A 20865-nucleotide genomic window follows, 5' to 3' on the forward strand; every position below is an offset into this window, starting at 1 on the left:
ACGTGCACCTCTTGATCTACAGCAAATAGACGTCCGCGAATATCCATTTTTACGGATCCAAAGATATGAAAATCGTCCCAAGGATGTGTAAGGGCTTCCGTGCGAAACTTTTGCAGTATAGTCGAAACATGTGGAAATATTTATCCTGAAACGCAGTGAGGCCATTCATCAACATTCCTTAGCGTTTAGATTCAGTTTTCGAAAGGTGTCCATGTACCCCTATTCGTTAACTGTAACACCGTATCCCAGAAAGTCAGTGAGCAGCTGGTCCTTCGGCAGTAAAAAAACGTGATAGTCAACCTAAATAATAGAAGAAAAAAGATCAACTACCCCAAGTGCATGCCTCAGCACCAACTCTTTGATCCAACAAGTTAAATGTATATCCTGGAAAGACTGGACTCCTGTGGAACAACAACGAATTTCCAGAGAATGTTCTAGATGATTTTTTCGAAGTCGGCTGCTTGGAAAACAGGATGCCTTCCGCCTAAAGCGACCACAGACCATAGAGCAGCCTCACACCACTGTGCCTTCAGTACAATGCATCCCCACAGGCATGAGTCTGGGCAGTCAGCGTTATCGACGCCAACAAAAGCTACACATACAATAGAGCGCGACGCTGGCGTCCCTCAGAACAAAACCATGATAGATGAAGGCTATCAAGTCTCTGGTTGCTTGACTAAAGGATAGACATGACCTGTTATGGAACTCAGTCACCACGCCGCTAGTAGCCTAGCCAGTAAGTGCTCTTACAACGAAATAAGGCGCAGTCCATCTTCTTTTTGTTTTATGAGCAAAATAGATATAGTTTTTAATTTTAACTGCAGGATAAAATTCGCATCTCATTATTTTGCGACGTCGAACGGAGTACGCTGCAGCCCATTACAGAGGATCATCAGAGAAATGTACACCCTGTGTAAAATGCGGAAAGTAACTTCCACTATTTCGTTGCGAGAATTACCGATCACTGTAGAATGTCCTCATTATTTCGAAATCATCATTGGAGTAAAGAAGAAGTGAGAATTTAAACTCCAAAGGAAATACATCTATGTTAAGCAATTTCTTTCAGCTTGATTGACAAATTATAAGACCTGAGAGTGTCTCTCACATTCAAATCAATCTCTGTAAATAAACAGCCATGCAAATGTGTATTACAAACGTTTCAGGCTCATATGTAATTTTAGAGAATATAATCTTTCACCCAATTGGCTCACATGTTGGAAAAATCACAATAATTTTACACGAGACAACAACAAGCTATAATTCAAGAGGACTAGCTGTTTTGTACACTATGGCAGGTCCCGTTTTAGCAATGCGATGCTATATCACATTAGCATTTACGAAACAAATCGTGAAAGCCTCTCTCGCCCTGTGTAGGTGGGAGATTTAAATTTCGTTAAAAGATATGGGCGCAACGAAAAGAAAAGGAACGCCTGTCAAGAATCATTCCATGGTGCCGTAGCCATCTCTTGTACCTACCACATAGCACGTCATTGATATCAAATTAATAGGATAATTAATTCAGTTGATCATGAGAGTCACTTTGCATGGTGAGTAATATTTTTTTAATATTCGGATTACACTCACCAGGTAAGTCAAATGGGAATCCATGGAGGGAAGATGATGTTCTTTTCGAGGGACACTGTTGAGAACTGACATTTGAAGCTGACCACAGATGGATTCTGCCACCCACAACATACATTTCACGTAAGGACTGTTCAATAATTCTTAAATTTGAAGAACCTCTCTCACACCGGCCTGATTTAGCTTCACTGATCAGGATAGTAAAAACATGCGTATATTAAGGGAATTTTCATTGACATAGCAGACTTATCGCATTCACACAGTTCAATACTGTTCTGTCCTGATTAAATTAAGCTTAACTTAAATTCCATAAGGCAGTGAAGCAATTTCGAAGTCTCGGTGCGACGAAAATTGTCAGTCGATCTCCTGGAAACATTTGTAATAATTATTAACTTTCGGTGATCACATGGGGAAGACCGGAGATCTGCTGGTAAGACCGTGTTAGCCTATTTCTTTGAAGTAACTGGATATCTTGAGCATTCAAAACGGCAGGTTCGTCCAGTGTAAATCATATGAATGCAATATAACAATAAACAAATCCAACTGGAAAATGACACATTATTATAAATTCAATGAAGACCTTTCTTATTAACTCTAATTTTATAAACACACACTAAGCTGGTTAATTAAATTGTCTTGAATAGAATTTAGCTTGCGCCAAAAAAAAAAAAAAAAAAAAAAAAAAAAAAAAAAAAAAAAAAAAGCAGCGAGTCTTTATATCTGTGGGCAGTAGCAATCGATTCTAATTTCTAATTTCCTAACGCGGTTCATTTGTTCTCCTGTGAACTGTCAGTTTACAAACACTAACTGCACACGCAAGCACCGTATTCGATCATATAGTTTCAGTAAACTTATTCTCACTGGAGATTAACACTCCCTGAATGTATATTATTTCACATGCACAAGCTTCTTTGGTGATCATCGTGTAGACAGATAAACCGTAAGTCTTCACAGCAGCAATAGCTACAGTTCCACTTACTTTTCTTAATATTCCTATACTGTCACAGAAGCAATCGCTTACTGTTCATTGAACTATCACAGATGCTTGGCATGCTGTCATTTAACCTATCACAGTAGCTGAGGCATACTGTCCTTCGCACTTCATTTTTAACACCCAAATACTTCATACAGACTTTTCATTTAATTTGGAACACTTTCCTTAAAAGTACCTCTTTAGGTCTACATGGGGATATAATCCTTTTATTCTTCCAGAATCCGGATATGCTAATAAATACGCACCAGGATTCGGTATATCAACTATTATATATGGACCTGTATAAATTAAATTCCATTTTCTGATGGTCTTCTTCAACCTTGATGACTTGATGTGTCTTCTTAAAAGAATTTTTTTGTCCGATATTGAAAGTCTGAATCCGTTTGATGTTTCTGTCATGGATTTCCTTTCGCTGTCTTGCTTTCTCCGTAATATTAATGAGAGCATTGCGAATTTTTTCTTCCCATGACAGTTTGGTGTCCTCGAGTTTAGGCAAGTTATCTACCCAAAAGTTTCTTTCGTTATCCCTGAACATCAGTTCATCTGGGGTAAAGTTTGTAGAACTATGAGGTAAATTATTATAAATCTGCTCAAACTCGGTCAAATAGTTTATCCAGGTAGTTTGTTTATCATGACAGTATGTTCTCATGAATCTGTTTAGTTCTCGAAAAACCCTTTCAATTATATTCCCTTGTGGATGATAGCAAGATGTAAATATCTGTTTTATTCCTAGTTGTGATACTAATTTTCTCCATAAATATCCAGTAAATATCTTCGCATTGTCGGAGATTATAGATTTTGGAATCCTTGCATGAGGAATGTAGTCATTTACAAACTTTACTGCGGCAGCTCTTGCAGTTGCTGATTTTATAGGATATAGTTTAACATATTTTGTAAACACATCACAGAATCCAATAATGTACTTAACACCACCTCTGGCTCTAGGAAGTGGTCCACAAATATCACATGATATAAGTGATCTTGGTGCTTCAGGTATTATTGAGTGAAGCGCAATTTTATTTCCCTTGTTGTCCGGCTTAGCCTTTTGACAGAGAATACATTTCTGGATGACTTTGTGCACTTTTCGCCTTATATTTGGGAAGTAACAATAATATCTAATCTTGTTAGCACACTTAACAACACCAACATGACCCCAGGTCAAATGTGTGAACCAAATTAATCGTTCTTCATATTCTTCGGGTATGCAGATACACCACTTTGGATTCTCAGCCTTCCCAGATTTAAAAAATAAAATATTATTCACCAGCCGGTAGTATTCGAAATTGACCATAGGATTTTGTTGATTGAATTGTCGTATTATAGCATTCCATCGTCGATTCTCCTTCTGAAGCTGAGCCATTGTCTTACATAAATGAATATAATATAACTTGTAATTATTTTCTTGAAGAAGAAGCACTGGAAATTGTGCCTTATTATTTACATCCAGTTCAGGTGTTATTCCTTCTGGAGATCCTGACAACACGTCAGCTATAATATTTTCTTTTCCGGCTACATGAATAATTTGAAACTGATATTCTTGCACCGCCAGCGTCCACCTTGACAAGTGAGGATGCAGCAACTTACAAGTTTGTAAAAAGGTTAATGATTGGTGGTCACAATAAACGGCTATCCTTGAGCCATATACATAATAATTAAACCTTTTCAAAGACCAAATAACTGCTAAAGCTTCTAATTCCGTAGTGGTATATGCTCTTTCACAGGTGGATAAAACTCTGCTAGCAAATGCAATTGGACAAAAGGTTTTTACACCATCGATGTACCTAATTTGAAATAAACAAGATCCTAATCCGACATCTGATGAATCAGTGGATAAACAGAATCCGACATTCATATCAGGGTGGTATAATAACGGAGCATTTATCAGTTGATCCTTAATTTCACAAAAAGCCTTTTCACAATCATTAGACCATTGCCATGGTACATCTTCCCTCAGGAGCCGGTTTAGTGCTTCAGAGTTCATTGCTTGAGTTTTAATAAATCGACGAAAAAATGAAGCCAAACCTATAAAGCCTTTCAGTTGTCTTCTGTTTCTTGGAGTTGGAAAATTTTTTATCGCACTAATCTTCATTTCTGTTGGAAGAATGCCTTTTGCATTAATCATATGTCCTAAGAATTTAATTCTCTGTAAAGAAAATTGGGATTTTTTTAGATTTGCAGTTATACCAGTTTGTTTGAACACAGCAAAAATCCTCCTAATGAGTTGTACATGTTCCTCCCAAGATTTAGAGGCAATTTATAGATCGTCCACAAAAACCGTTATTCGACTACGTAGTTCTGGTCCTAGGGCATAGTCCAACGCAGAAATAAAAACTCCAGAGCTGATATTTAGACCAAACGGAACGACCTTGCACTGATAGCTTCTCCCTCCATATATAAAAGCAGTATACTTTCTTGAGTCCTTGTCTAACTGGACTTGCCAGAACGAACTTCTCAAATCAATACTGGTTAAATAGGATACATCTTGAAATTTCTGTATTAACTCATCGATGTTCTCCGGATGTGTGCGCACAGGTACTATAATTTTGTTAATTTCCCTTGCATCTAATACCAATCGAACTTTTCCTCCTGGCTTTGGTACAACAAGCAACGGAGAACAATATGGGCTGTTCGACGGTTCAATAAGATTCCAGTTTAACATTTTCTGTATCTCTTCCTGAACTGGTTGTTTTAATCGACAGGGAATGGGATAGTGTGTGCGGCAAAATGTCTTATGGGGGTTAATCTGTAATGTACAAACATATCCTCTAATAATTCCGGGCCTTTCATCGAAAACTGACTCATATTCTGTTAATATATTGAATAATTGTTCCCTCCGACTATCCGTTAGGCAATCTGACTCAGCAATCTTCTGTTCGACTGTTTGTCTGAAATCCTCTTCTTGAATTGACTTGATCGGTAGTCGGCACATATTATTACTTTCAGCACAAATCAACTGCACAGCAGCACCACGGAAATATCGCTCATACACTGCCTCCTTTCTCAGTAAGATCAGTGTAACAAATTGATGTTTGATTTTAAAATGCACCTTCCCTTCTACCAAGTCCAACTTACAATTGCAGGCTTGCAAAGTTCCAATGCCAAGAATACAATTTACTAACAACTTCTCCACTACAAGGAATGTGCATTGTTTAGCTACATTTCCCAATTTTATCTCTATAAGCGTTTGTATCTTGACGTTCCTGGATTTTGCTCCCACTGCACCTACAACTCGGCAATTTTGTACTGGTAGGACAGGGATTTTCTTAATTTTACTAATTCTGCGAAACAAAGTTCCGGATACTACGTCTGTAGATGAAGCTGTGTCCAATACAACATTGGTTAAAATTCCTCCCACTTCTGTGATGATCTCAGACACAGGAACCCTTTTATCTTCGACTACACAGGCCTCTAAGTCTCTTGTCAATTCATCTGTCATTAATTCGCCTTCATTGTATCTCAACATTGCCACGGAATTAATTTCGTTTCAAACAGGTTTGCCCCTTTTGTATTCCCCGGCCGACTTTACGGAGCATAAAGCGGCCCTCTTCAGTTTAAATGTCGATTATTATTTCCTCTTGAATCATCCACTACTTCTGTTATGACTGGTTGTTGTTGATGACTGGTTGTGTTATTTGCTTCAAATCGAGTGTCAGAATTTCTGTACGCATTATTATTATTATTTGAAAACTGCTGGTTCTGATAATCTCTTGCATTTCCAAACATTGGGTTGTATCTGCGACCTGTTCGATTGTCTCTGAATCTGCCCCTCGCAGCACTGTTATTGAAATTTCCATTTCCGTTGCAATTGTTTCCGTTGAATCTCTGACTATTCCTAGTATAATAATTATTAAATCCGTTTCCATTCCGGTTTGCATTTGGCGCCTCAATCGCTCTCCTCTGCATAATCGGTTGTCTTAGCCGATGTTCATCTTCCTCGATCATATCTATAGTGTCAAGCGTAGTCATGAAAGAGTCAAGGTCATGCTCATTAATATACAGCATTCTATTTCTGATGCTGGCCGGAAGTCGAGATTTTAATATGCCAATCACGTCTTGTAGAGGCATAGGCTTATCCCAATACTGCGATTTGTTTATATATTTCTCAAAGTATTTCTTTAAAGACCCACGTGAAAAAGAAAAAGGTTCCGGGTATAATACCTCCTGCCTTAAACGTTCTTGTACTCCTTCGGACCAGTATTTGGATAAAAATGCTCGTTCAAAATCTTCATATGTGTCCCAAGTTGATATCATATCAGGTGCCCATATAGCTCCTGACCCCTGATATAACCGGTCACGAAACTAACCTTTTGCCACTCACTCCAAATTTTTGGCAATACTCCCCTAAAACTTCTTATAAACACTACGGGATGAACATTTTTCTTGTCTGGGTTGTAGATCTTGAATTGACGTTGTTTCAGCATTTTCTCCTCAGTATTGCTTTTACAATTACAGGCATTATGACTACCCTCATAGTGTTGTGATTGATGTTGATTGAAAAAACGAACGTGTGCATTAATGTCTCTCAGTGTTTTCTTTCCATTGTTCAAGTTCAAGTTCTTCGCCTAGTTGTCCTCTGGCTTCTCGAAAACCTTTATTAAATGAATTTTCTTCAGAACCCTGGGTCATAGATGAGCGTGTGCATTAATGTCTCTCAATGTTTTCTTCCCATTGTTCAAGTTCTTTGCCTAGTTGTTCTTTGGCTTCTCGAAAACCTTTATTAAATGAATTTTCTTCAGAACCCTGGGTCATAGATTGTATAGCTGCTCTGACCGTATGTTCAATATTGTCTGAAGAAATGCTTTTCCTTTCTAAACTTAACTGCGAGAATTTTCCCGCGAGAATGTTTACCTTATGATCAACCTCGTCTTGTCTCTCCTTTATGTTATTTATGGATTTATCCAAATTTTGGATGTCCTTCGGGATGTTGTCTTGTGATTGTCTCAAATCCTGCATATCTGCTGACATCTCGTTTACTGGTTGCTTTAACTCATCTTGAACTTCAACTAATACCGGAATTACCGCGATAGAACATTGCATCTGTTCTTGTGCTTGAACTATCTGTGGGATTGACTCGACCTGCTCTTTAATAGTATCAAGCTTAGTAGCAACATACTCAGTTAGCTCTAGGCGTAACTTCTTCGCATTTTCATTACACTGCTGAGTGACTTGCTCAATTTGAGCAGCTAATTTTAATTCTGTCTTTTCATTCTGAATTTTCAATTCTTCCGCAGTTTTATTTAATTTATCATCAAGTTTCTGAAAACTCTCTTCTAATTTATTATTTAATTCCGCTTGATTAGCTTCTAATTGCTCTTGGACTTTCACTTGATTGGCTGCTAATTGTTCATTTATTTCCCTTTTAGTCTCTATTTGCGCTTTAGTTAATTCCCTTTTAGTCTCTATTTGCGCTTTAGTTAATTCCCTTTTAGTCTCTATTTGCGCTTTAGTTAAGTCTGTTACATTTTTGGCTAACAGTGTTAACTGCTGCATGATTACAGTCAATGGGTTTATTTCGTCCTGCTCAGATGACATCGAAACACTTAAGCTTTGTTGTGGGGCCTGACTAATGCTGCCGCTAGGCACTACTTCAGTTAAGCTAGCGTCTAATGTTTCACTAACCTCAGAAACAGCTGAGGGCTGTTGTGATTCGCTCTGCTGTTGCATTGCCATTCTATAAGCCGCCCTAGTAAGAACCATTAATACACAGAACAACAAACATATAAAGTCACTCGCATCTGAGTTAATAATGTCACTGACCTAAACTTTGCATAATACTCACTTCTATTAAACACTTCCTATCTAAAGTTCAACCCGATAGACATTTAAATAGTTATTCTAAATTTCTATCTACAAAAATTTAATTGTATATTGTCTGGCCTGAACGACGTTCTCGTAGGTTGTGGCGAAATTGTGACTTCTGGAACAGGCCTCGTCTTCTTTGCTCTCGTGCACATGCAACATAAAATTCACACAATGTTTAAGTAATGCTCAAAAATGAGTCCTGTCACAGTGAAGCCAAATTTAATATTTCTTAAATTTAAAGAACCGCTCTCACACCGGCCTGATTTAGTTTCACTGATCAGGACAGTAAAAACATGCGTATATTAAGGGAATTTTCATTGAAAAAGCAGACTTATCACATTCACACAGTTCAATACTGTTCTGTCCTGATTAAGTTAAGCTTAACTTAAATTCCATACGGCAGTGAAGCAATTTCGAAGTCTCGGTGCGACGAAAATTGTCAGTCGATCTCCTGGAAACATTTGTAATCATTATTAACTTTCGGTGATCACGTGGGGAAGACCGGAGATCTGCTGGTAAGACCGTTTTAGCCTATTTATTTGAAGTAACTGGATATCTTGAGCATTCAAAACGGCAGGTTCGTCCAGTGTAAATCAGACGTTCCCCACTGATCCCGTGCAACACAGCGTAGTAAGCAGACACTGTCAATGATAATAATCCGTTAAATAATACGCGAACACACTTACTTTAGTTTAGTTCATGTATTAAACTCCTTCCCTTAGAGAATCTCATCAAGATGGCGACTCGCTCAACAATACACACATATAGATCCTTCTTTTACGACTAATCGGCAAGAAGTTTTTATTCTTTTCATGAGAGAAAACATAGATAGCAGAGAAGCTATTCCATGGAGTAAATGGACGCTCCAAGGAATAATTGGGCTTGAAACTACTTTGCATTGATAATCGGTAAGATAAGAAGAGATATTTCGAGATATGTACTGAGTTATATAATTTATAAAATTTCTGAAAATATCGTGGAGAGACCGCTGCAAGAGACATTACAACTGCACTATTAAAAACATCATCATAACGACTATGTTACTGTCACGGGTTTACAGGCACATACAAGTGTCGCCACTGCTATATCCAATCATTTATTTGATAATTGCAAGGTATTCTTGTTGTGTATTGCAGAACTTCATCCATCACATTTTTCATTTCTGGCACTGCGTATTTTTAAATCGCTATATGTACTATGCGAGAACGGTATCTACTCACATTACAAGCAGCAGCTTACCATGGGATAAACAAATAATTGAGTTCAGTGTTTATTACCGCGACAACAATTTTTGACATGGTTGCATGTAGTAGAAGATAATTTTCTACGGAACTACGTGACGTCACGGAAAAGAACTTGCATATATTTTACCACATAGATATTTTGTAACTGAGTACGGACAGATCAAAGTATATTCAATGACCCACTTACCTGTGGCAGGTATTCACCCTTATCCAGTAAGACTAGGGACAACGAGTACAGGGATACAAGTTAAGGCGCGAGATGTATAAACAGTTTCTGAGCATGGAAAAGCTCCTTCTCTTATGTCACTCGGGGACGTACAGAAGTGTCTAAGAGAAAACAGTCATTTGCCCAGCCAGAGAAGACTGATGCACAAACATGCGAAGTGCTACTATTTCCAGGGAAAGCGGAAGCAACGAAATCCCAGGAGGAAGTAGTGACACAGAAACCCCAGAAGGTGTCTTCCCAAGCAGCCCCTGATCCACTCAGTTTTTGCACCAGAAGCCATGATGATAAATTGCCATGAGAAAGTGATTCTGTACAGACTGAAAATAAATCACATCCATGTGGATAGAAAAAATGCAAATATTTAAGACACGAAGGAGTTAAAGAAATTAGCTGCCAGCTTGCACTGACGGAATCAATGCGTAAAGTAGAAAATTTGTGCCAGATCCGGATTCTAACCAGAATCTCCTGGTTACTAGGCACATGCACTGACCAATGCGCCAGCTAAACTCAGTGGTCATCGCAACTATGTAGACTACCATAGCAGGCCTCCAGTCAGACCCAAACTGCCAGCTTACACATACAAACTAGTAATGTAGGGCCCATTGCCCATTATCCTCATTACTAGCTGCATTTCGCCCATCCCCGTAAGAATTAGAGCACGGTCTGCGTCCACACTGAGGTGATCGTTAGTCTTACTCGTTTTAATTATGTATGTGGTGTACGTCCTCTCTGGCATGTACGAAAGGACAGACACCATTTGGTCCTGCAGCCACTATGAATCAGAAACAAAGGAATTAAATACATTAGTTCCCAGTAAGCTTTGATGAAATCAATCTCTAATTGATGATGAGGTTGTTACAGATGGAGAACAAGCTCCGACTGTGCAAGTATGGAAAGGAAAGGGAACATGGGTCTGTGAAAGATACCATCACGGCACTCGATTTACGAGTAAAAAAACTCAGGGAAGCTGTTAGAAACCAAAATCTGCATACGCACACGACTTTTTAAAGACTGTTCCTCACCGCTGAACGAGGAGATCGAAAGATTTGCTGCTCTGTAGAGCAGGAAAGGAGGTGGTCTATGGCAAGTCTGACACCACAGCACAGTTCTGATATTTTTGAGCGGATCTTGTGGTGCAACCTATTGAACATGGGACTCTGCAACAGATTGTCCCGACGTCTTCCCATGCTGCACCTGAGCCTTGTGCCTCACCTTCCTTCGAATTCTGGTGTCAGTCTGTCCTTTGTATGTTGGCTTATGAGATGTTCTTGTTGTGGTGGAGGCGCTGGCATGGCGGCAGCTGCTCGATTTAAGGGACAGTGGATGCGAGAGGGCGCGATCGGCAGTACGGTGGCTGGAGTGATCGATGCAAGGCAGTCGGTGGAGGGGCTCTGACAGGAGGCTCCATGGGTTTTCAGAACGAAAGGGCCACAGGTATTTGCGTTCTTCTGGAGTGGATCATCGTTCGCTCTGGTCGTTTTTCGACTACTTAGTGACCGACTTTGACTTCTGGTATTCGTGCGTGAACTACAGGGTGAAAGGTGTTTTCCCTAAACTCTGCCTCGCCGTTCCACGTTTCCTTGGCCTAGTTTCTAAAATTGTTATTACGTTTTGATTGACCATATCAGGCAGGCAGAATTGTCAAATTACGATTGTAGTGCGTACTAAATCATCGAGATTGAAATGTCGATGAGAAGTAATGCGTTGCCTGGTCACCTTTCTTGCTACACCGGATCGACGGTCGTGTTCAGGTACGGTCTCAGCCAGCCAACGACTGCTCGAAACATGCACCACGCCACGGAGCAAGCTGGCGACAGCAGGACTATGCCACAGGGACATCCACTTGGACTATCATGTGACCTGTCGTAATAATCGAAGCCACCAATGCAGCTGTCAACTCCCTTAACATTACTGAGGGGCATCTGTATCAATTGGTATTTGATGCTTTCCCTGGCGGCGATGGCATCTTTTAGAAAGATAACTGTTTGTTTGATAGGGCCAGAATCATGCTACAGTTGTTTTACAATTATTGCAATGAACTGAAACCGATGTCTTGGTCACAAAATTCTCCTGATCTAAACACGATGGAAGACGTCTGGGATGCAGTTTTTTGCCAACTCGTCCCTATAAACCATCGGTGTGTAATTTAGGGGATTGTCGTTAAATGAACTAGACAGCTTGTGCTATCTACTAATGCCTTCTCGAAATCATATAAAGAAAATCGCTGCTCTATTTTCTTCCAAAGGTGAACTAACATGCTAGGTGGTCATAATTCTTTGGCTCAGCAGTGTATAAATGAGACTGCTCTGATTAGAGGATACTAAAAAGTTAAAGAAAAGAAGTAAATAAATAGTGATATCAAAAACTCGTAAAAAAAGAAATAAACACTAACGAAATGTTCTAAACTATCAGGTATAATCTACAGGTTGATGCCTTGAAGTTGTTACAAACTGTCATTGAAGATGGGTGAATGAACCAACGAGAGATAAGGCACCCCAGTCTAGAAAAGGCAGGCTGGAAATGTATAAACGAAAATCTACTCAGGTTAAAAATGCGTGGCGCTCAAACTAAGGGCCCCGCCTTCCGATCCCTGTTCACGACATACAGAATTTCCACTCAGTACTCCCCAATACCCACAGGTAACATCCCCTGTTGCACTAGTAACAGCGCACGTCACTTGATGTCCGACGGACTGAAAATTATTTAACTGTACAAGTTTCACAAACTGCTACTTCTACAAAAGTTGTTCAAAATGGTGTCCCGCAGCATCAGTGTAAGCATGGCATCGTCGCACAAAGCTCTGTTTCACCAGTTCTAATATCCCCGACGTAGCATGAATAGTGCCACAGGCAGTGAGAATGTTTGACAGTCACTATAAGCCTCTCGTACCCAAGACTCTTTATATGCATCCAAAGGAGAAATCCATTCGAGCGAGATCACGTTAACGTACTGGCCACGAAACGGTACCTCCTCTGCTTATCCACTTTTCAGGAATTTCAGATAAAGCTGTCCTTCAAAGTGAAGTGGGGTTTCGTCATATTGGGACCACATCCGTTGACGAATAACAAGTGGAACATGTTCAGAGAACATAGATAGTATTACATTGATAAATATTCTGTTCACTGGAGCATTTAAGCTGGATGGAAGGGGAAACGTGTCTATTATGTATTCATTAACGACACCTGTACCCACGTTGGTTAATGATCTGAGTGAATGTAGGAGGAGGAAGGGGAGATTAGCGTTTAACGTCCCGTTGACAATGAGGTCTTTAGAGACGAAACAAAAACTCGGATTAGGGAAGGATGGAGAAGGAAAGCGGCAGTCCCATTTCGAAGGAAACATCACAGAAAAGCTAAAACAGGATGGCGGGACGCGGATTTGAAACTTAGTCCTCCCGAATGTGAGACTAGTGTGCTAACCATTGCGCTAACCCTCGCTCGGTCTGTGTTGCCTTTTCACAATTGTAGCGTAAGGATTCTCTTCGACTCAGATATGACTACAGCCTTTTGCATTCCATCTCTGGTGAAACAGGCTTAATCAGTGAAGAATGGGTACGCTGGAACGTGAAAAGCGAGTGTAAAGCACGGCGTGAGCCATCGTCCGAACATGACACGACGTTCGAAGATAGCCGGAGTCAAAGTACGCAATTTCTCTAGTGGTGGTGGTGGTAGTTAGTGTTTAACGTCCCTTCGACAACGAGGTCATTAGAGACGGAGCGCAAGCTCGGGTTAGGGAAAGATTGGGAAGGAAATCGGCCGTGCCCTTTCAATGGAACCATCCCGGCATTTGCCTGAAACGATTTAGGGAATTCACGGAAAATCTAAATCAGGATGGCTGGAGACGGGATTGAACCGTCGTCCTCCCGAATGCGAGTCCAGTGTGCTAATCACTGCGGCACCTCGCTCGGTAATTTCTCTAGTGGTTTAGCTGTATTTCTGGTAATACTCACCTCTCACTTCTCTACAGTCATTTCACGTGCCACTGTGGACAGTTGATTGGAGGCGTCTCATCCACTCGAACAAGCACTGCATTTTCTAACTCGGGAGACTGTTTTGTTCGTCGTCTTCCGCAGTCGTTGAAAAGTGGTACCAATCGCTGAGTTTAACTTAATGGTGGGAATAGTCCTGTAAATATGGTGTGAGTAGGATGTCTTCTCCGCGGATAATTGGTCCAGCACATTTCCGCTTCCCTACTGCTTCCAATTGATAGCCCATATAAGAAAATAATGTTGTCAAGATCCGCCATCGGGTACAACTCCCTATGGCTAGAGCTGATAGACGTTAGTACATATTTTTTCGCAGACTGCAAGCTACTACACTCAATTACAGGTGCTGTATAGCAGGACTCTCTTGTCAGTACAGAGCATGCCGTTTGCATTGGATTAGTCGAGTTGTTATTCCAACATCTACAGCTAAGTGTTCGACAGGATAGCTTACCGCACAATCTTAGCTTCAACGGCAGCTGCATACATTTAACACTGTCAGAGGTACCAAAACTATTGTTGCTTATTACTTTCGATTTGGTCCTTTACATACGATGGACCCATACCTGACACAGACACGTTTACCGTTCGCCAACATCCCTAAAAGTTTGGAACAACAACACGGAATCACCCTGTGTATTGCAGTTGCTCCAAATATCGGCTTCTGTAATCAGGTACATTTACAAAGCTGGTGTCAATTCGAATATAACGGTTTTGGCTGTCCGGCTGACCAATTTTCAAAGATTGAAACGGTTATATAACGAACGTTTCGACCGTTTTCGTAGCTGCGTATTCGGGAGAAGAAACTGCTTGAACAGAGGGGGACCGCTGTTCGTATGGTCGAAAAGTCGGTTTTATAGTAGTTTTATTGTATTATTATGACCCGTCCTATCACCCACATAGGTTTGGCGTAATCTACGGAAGATTTTCATTAGCTCTGTAGACACGTAAACTTCATGATATTGGATGGCAATTAAACCAGTATACCAACTCAAGGCAATACAAGCAGCCATGTTGAGCAGATGTCGCTGCTTTTCATTTTCTTGTCTCTGTTACCAGTTCTCTATCATCTCTCATCGACGAATTGACGTGTTTTATGGTGGAATAATCATCTTTACACAATGTTGTACTGAGCTCACAGGAAGGGCTTTATTGATAAATAAATATGTTTGAACCTTGTCTGTTTTTCTTTCTTTTTTTTTAGTCATAGGTCTTCTTACTGGTTTCAGCCAGCCACAAACCCACCTCCTATGCCACGAAGCACTTGCAACCTACGTCCTCAATTATCTGCTGGATGTATTCCAATCTCTGTCTTCCTCTACAGTTTTTGCCCTCTACAGCCCCTCTAGTACCATGGAGGTCAGTCCCTGATGTCTTAACAGATGTCTATTCATCCTGTCCCTTCTCTTTCTCAGTGTTTTCTACAAGTTCCTTTCCTCTCCGATTCTGTGCAGAGCCTCTTCATTCCTTATTTGATCAGTCCACCTAATTCTCAACATTCGTCAAGAGCACCGCATCTCAAGTGCTTCTATTCTCTTCTGTTCCGGTTTTCTCACAATCCATATTTCACTACCATACAATACTGTGCTCCAAACGTATGTTCTCAGAAATTTCTTCCTCAAATTAAGGCCTATGTTTGATACTAGTAGAATTCTCTTGGCCAGAAATGCCCTTTTTGCCAGTACTAGTACGCTTTTGATCTCCTTCCTCCATCCGTCACTGGTTAGTTTGCTGCCTAGGTAGCGGAGTTCCCTAACTTCATATACCTCGTGACCATCCATCTTGATGTTAAGTTTCTCACTTTTCTCATTTCTGCGACTTGTCATTACTTTCGTCTTTCTTCGATTTACTCGTAATCCATATTCTGTACTCATTAGACTGTTCAAGCCATTCAGCAGATCACGTAAATTTCTTCACTTTCACTCAGGATAGCAATGTCATCAGCCAATCGTATCATTAATATCTTTTAACCATAAATTTTAATCCCCCCACTGAGCATTTCCTTTATTTCCATCATTGCTTCTTTGATATAAAGACTGAACAGCAGGAGTGAAAGACTACATCCCTGTCTTACACCCTTTTTAATCCGAAATCTTCCTTCTTGCTCGTCCACTCTTATTATTAATTCCCTCTCGGCTCTTGAACATCTTGTATATTATTCATCTTTCCCTGTTGTTTACCCATATTTTTCGCAGAATTTCGAACATTTGCACCGTTTTACATTGTCGAACGCATTTTACACGTCGCCAAAGCCTATTAATGTGTCTTGATTTTTCGCTAGTCCTTCTTTCATTGCCAGTCGCAACGTCAGAATTTCTTCTGTTCTGGCTTTACTTTATCCTGTTGCCAATTTTCTTTATATTATTGATGTCAGCAACATGGATGCATTAGCTGTTAAGCATATTGTCGATAATTCTCGCATTTTTCAGCTCTTGCAGTCTTCCTAATTGTTGTATATGATATACGTACTAAACACCAACGTGAATAGTTTTTTTTTGTAGCCACTACCCCAACGATTTTAGAAATTCCGATGGAATGTTATCATTTCCTTCTGCGCAATTTGGTCTTAAGTCCTCAGAAGTTCTCTTCTCTGTCGACTCCTGTTCCAGACAAATCTTTCCCTGTTATATGCCTTCAATATACTCTTTCCACCAAACGGCGGACTCCTCTGCATTCAACAGTTGAATTCCCGTTGCACTCTTAATGTCACCTCCCTCACATTCCTTAATTTCACCAAAGGTTGTTTCGAATTCCCTATTTGCTGAGTCAATCCTTCCGACTATCATTTCTTTTTCGATTTCTTCACATTTTTCATGCAGCGACTTCTTCTTAGCTTCCCTGCGCATCATATTTGTTTTATTCCTCAGCGACTAGTATTTCTGTATTCCTGAATATCCCTGAACATTTTTTTTTGTACTTCCTTCTTTCGTTGATCAACGGAAGTATTTCTTCTGTTACCCAAGTTTTCTTTGCAGTTACCTTCTTTGTTCGTATGTCTTCCTTTCCAGTGCCTGTGACTACACTTTTCAGAGATGTCCGTCCGTTCCTCTTCAACTGTACTGCACACTGAGATATTCTGACTGCCCTACCTTAATATCCTACTCCTTTTATACCATTTTCTGCTACTGTTGACATTAGCCTATACTGGTCTGACCGGAATCCTTGTCTTCATTGCATTTCACCTCACTGACCCCTACTATATCTAGATTGAGCCTCTGCACTTCCCTTTTCAGATTTTCTATCCTCCCTACCACGATCTACTTCCCGCCTGGTAGACCGTTAGTCCTCGTTGGTTATTCGTTTTTTTTTTATCCTCATGGTCACCTCCTCCTTTGCAGCGTCGTCCTGCATATCCCAATGGGGGGCTATTCCGCTATCTTTTGCCAATGGAGAGATCATCATGACACTTGTTCTATTACAGGCCACCTGTAATGTGGATACACGTTATGTGTCTTTGATACAGTGGTTTTCATTGCCCCCTGCATCCTCATGCCGTTGATCACTGTTGATTCTCCGCCTTTAGGGGGAGTTTCCCACCCCTATGGTCAAGACACTGCTATGAACCTCTGTGCACTCTTCCGCCGTCTTTGACAAGGCCGTTGGCAGAACGAGAATGGCTTCTTATGCCGGTAGCCTTCGGCCGCCAATTCTGATTATTAATGAAACCGAAAGCAGTGTCGAGTTCCGAACCAGGGAATCAGAACGTTTTAATTACTAAACACAGACGCTATCCCCTGACCACGTATTGTCTATGTTGTTTCTTTTAACACGCGAAAATATTATAATTACTCACGTGACTCCCAAGTTAAATTCCAGGCTACCCATGAGACAATAGGCTGTGTATCCGATAATCGGAACACCGTCAATGTGTATCGCCTCCAATACAGCTCCAAGGTATCCATAGAAATACTGCAGCACATTGTATGCACAGAAATCACTTTCTGAAGACGAAAATATCTGCTGTATTACTGTAGAAATTTCTACTTACATGAAAGTATTCGATGCAGTGAGTGTCGTTTCGTCCTCCGGAATTGTAGAGACCGTTCTCTGTTATCGTGATTTGATGTCCTAGGTATTCGTTTTCAATGCAGTTTAGTTGACTCTAAAATGCCCTTGGAAAGTGCTGAAAGATGAAATACGTGTTATAGACGTTACTTATATCCCCACCTGCTTCTTCAAAACGGTGGCGCGGATGTAATGTTAAGCTGGTAAGAAGTTTTATCTCTTCATTAGTTACAACCTGGCATTGCCCTATCTTCTATTCGTAACACACGGTCCAGTCACCTCAATGTGACAACTGCATATGTTCGTCAACGTACAATAAACACTGACAGATGCCAGGTGGCAGCATAAGGATCGATAAAACCTATCGGGGTACTCGAAAAACAGCGCAATCGTTGTCATAATGCGGAAAGAAAGCCATTATTATCCAAACTCCAAGCGGGCGTGATAAATGGCCTTCAGGCCAAGGTTGCAAGCGTTTCCGAAGCGGCCAAATTTATAATCTGTTGACGTACCGCTATGGTTAAGGTATATCATGCATGGCAAAAGGGTGCTATCCAAAAGTGGCCCTGCAGCATCTGTGGTGCACTATGGGCCATAGGTGATGTCTGCTAACAATGGCTGCGGAAGTTTGTGTGAGTGAATAGAGGTGCAATTGTTGAGCAACTGACCCACCTGATGAACCACAGGGGTACCAACAGTGTTGCCACGTATGTGCCTGTGCAGCAGGCCCCTGGTTCATGCACCTGTGCTGACTGCTGTTCATTGGCGACAGAGGCTGGAATTAACACTTCAATGAAGTCCACTGATTGGCAACAGGTGACCTTGTGAGATGAATCACTTTTAAAGGCTTCATTGGAGAGATGGCCATCGGCGTGTACGTCACTGCAAAATTCGTGCAGATCGGAGGGGGAACTGTTATGGTCTGAGGAATGCTTTCATGGCATTAACCCGGTTCATCTCATCATTCTGGAAGACACAGTAGATGCACACCGGTATACGTCTATCCTTGGGGTCGATATCCACCCTTACATGCAGTTTTTTATATCCCATCTGAGGATGACGTCTACCAGCAGGACAATACAATGTGACACACGGTTCACAGTGAGCGTGTGTGGTTCAATGAGTACCAGGATGAGTTTAGCATATTTCCCTGGCCACCAAGCTACCGGGTCCATGCCAAATGTAGAATCTATGGGACCATCTTCATCGGGCTCTTTTGCACCATACATCTTCAACCGAGAAATCTAACGCACCTGGTCACGACAAGAATCAGTGTGGCTCCACAACCCTGATGTACCTTCCAGAACTTCATTGACTCCCTTCCGGCCACCTTGCTGCAGTCCGCTCTGCAAAAGGTGATTATTCAGGCTATTGGCAGGTGGTGACGTTAATGTGACTAGACCGTTTAAAAGGACCGAAATCTCACCACAGTGTAAAATCCAAGTAATTTTTTGCATTTTCTTTTATGTGTTAACACAGTGTACTAATTGCAGCATCTTTCTTCCCTAAAACCTCACCCTCGATGAATCGCCGGCCCCTGTGGCCGAGCGGTTCTAGGCACTTCAGTCTGGAACCGCGCGACTGTTACGGTCGCAGGTTCGAATCCTGCCTCGGGCGTGGATGTGTGTAATGTTTTTTGGTTAGTTAGGTTTAAGTGGTTCTAAGTTGTAGGGGACTGATGACCTCAGATAAAAAGTCCCATAGTTCTCAGAGCAATTTGAAGCATTCTGAAGAATCGATGTGTTGTGGCGTAGATTAACAGGCGTTAACTCACGCAGGCTAGAGATAGGTCTGAAACAGGATACGTAATGAATGCTATAAAGAAAAGTACGTAGCTGCTGGAATACTTAACTTTAATCCATCCTTGTTGTACATCGCTATTGACGATACAAGTGAGACTCTGTAGATTCAGGCAATAAACTACTAATGGCGCCTTGCTAGGTCGTAGGAGTTAGCTGAAGGCTATTCTATCTGCTCTGCAAATGAGCGAGGCTTCGTCAGTGTGCATTGCTAGCTACGTCGTTCGTACAACTGGGGCGAGTGCTAGTCCGTATCTCGAGACCTGCCTTGTGGTGGCGCTCGGTCTGCGATCACTGACAGTGGCGACACGCGGGTCCGACATGTACTAATGGACCGCGGACGATTTAAAGCTACCACCTAGCAAGTGTGGTGTCTGGCGGTGACACCACACGATGAATATGTCCTGAGGAATTTCTTAGAACAAGGGTTCAAAATTAGTCTCTTCCTAAGGAAATAAGATTTTGGAACAGTTCCGAGAATCCCACGTTCCTGAGAAATATTCTAGTGGAGTAGTTCTGCCAATCTTTCTTATGACCTGTTACAGAGCATCAATCGTCGTATGCATGACAGTGATGAGTGCTTGTGCAGTGTAATGGTGTGTTTTGTTTTTCTGGTTGAAAGAAATGGAGAAGGTGAAACCTACGCCGAACACAACCTGCTGGACTTGAATATCAACAAGTGGCTGTCGAACTAGATTTCTGCATCCGACAGACGGATCTGCATCAGGTGTGCCATATTCTCTCCCATCACGAGACCCTGGTGAGGGAGTTGGACTTCAACCCATTACATTGGCGCAATGTCTGCTGATGAGGAACTTTACGCCACCATCTGTGAAAGGCAAACCGTTCTCTGATGAATAGGAGCCTGTATTTACAGGAACACGACCGATATCATGATATCAGGATAAATACTCAGATGTACATCTGAATAAGATACAAAATATACAGCCGACTTTATGATTCAAACCGGACGACTATCGTCATAATCTAAGCCATATGACAACCAATATGTAATACACGCCAGTGAAACATTAAACCCGTAAAATATGAAAGAGGGTAACTCACCCTTCTCAAAATCAATTGCAGTTACTCCCAAAAAGGACGGCGTCACTGTGCTCTTTCTCCTGGAAGCCTCATACTGGGTGTCAAAAATTTCTTATACCGCAAAGTGTCGAACTTTCTGCTTTTGAGTAGAGCACCACTGAACATACCTGTGTTGCCACTCTCAGACA

The 20865-nt window shown here is 41.1% G+C and overlaps 1 protein-coding gene across 1 annotated transcript in view; it reads right to left on the reverse strand.

Annotated features, from left to right (window-relative positions):
• Nucleotides 1–20865, reverse strand: part of LOC126413103 (lactase/phlorizin hydrolase-like) — a 233745-nt gene that overhangs the window by 102761 nt on the left and 110119 nt on the right. Inside the window, exon 12 of the mRNA XM_050082997.1 lies at nt 8195–8258. Within this exon, the coding sequence (XP_049938954.1) occupies nt 8195–8258 (64 nt within the window). The remainder of the gene's footprint in view (nt 1–8194; nt 8259–20865) is intronic.

This window comes from Schistocerca serialis, chromosome 7, assembly GCF_023864345.2.
Source record: "Schistocerca serialis cubense isolate TAMUIC-IGC-003099 chromosome 7, iqSchSeri2.2, whole genome shotgun sequence".
Taxonomy (NCBI): Eukaryota; Metazoa; Arthropoda; class Insecta; order Orthoptera; family Acrididae; genus Schistocerca; species Schistocerca serialis.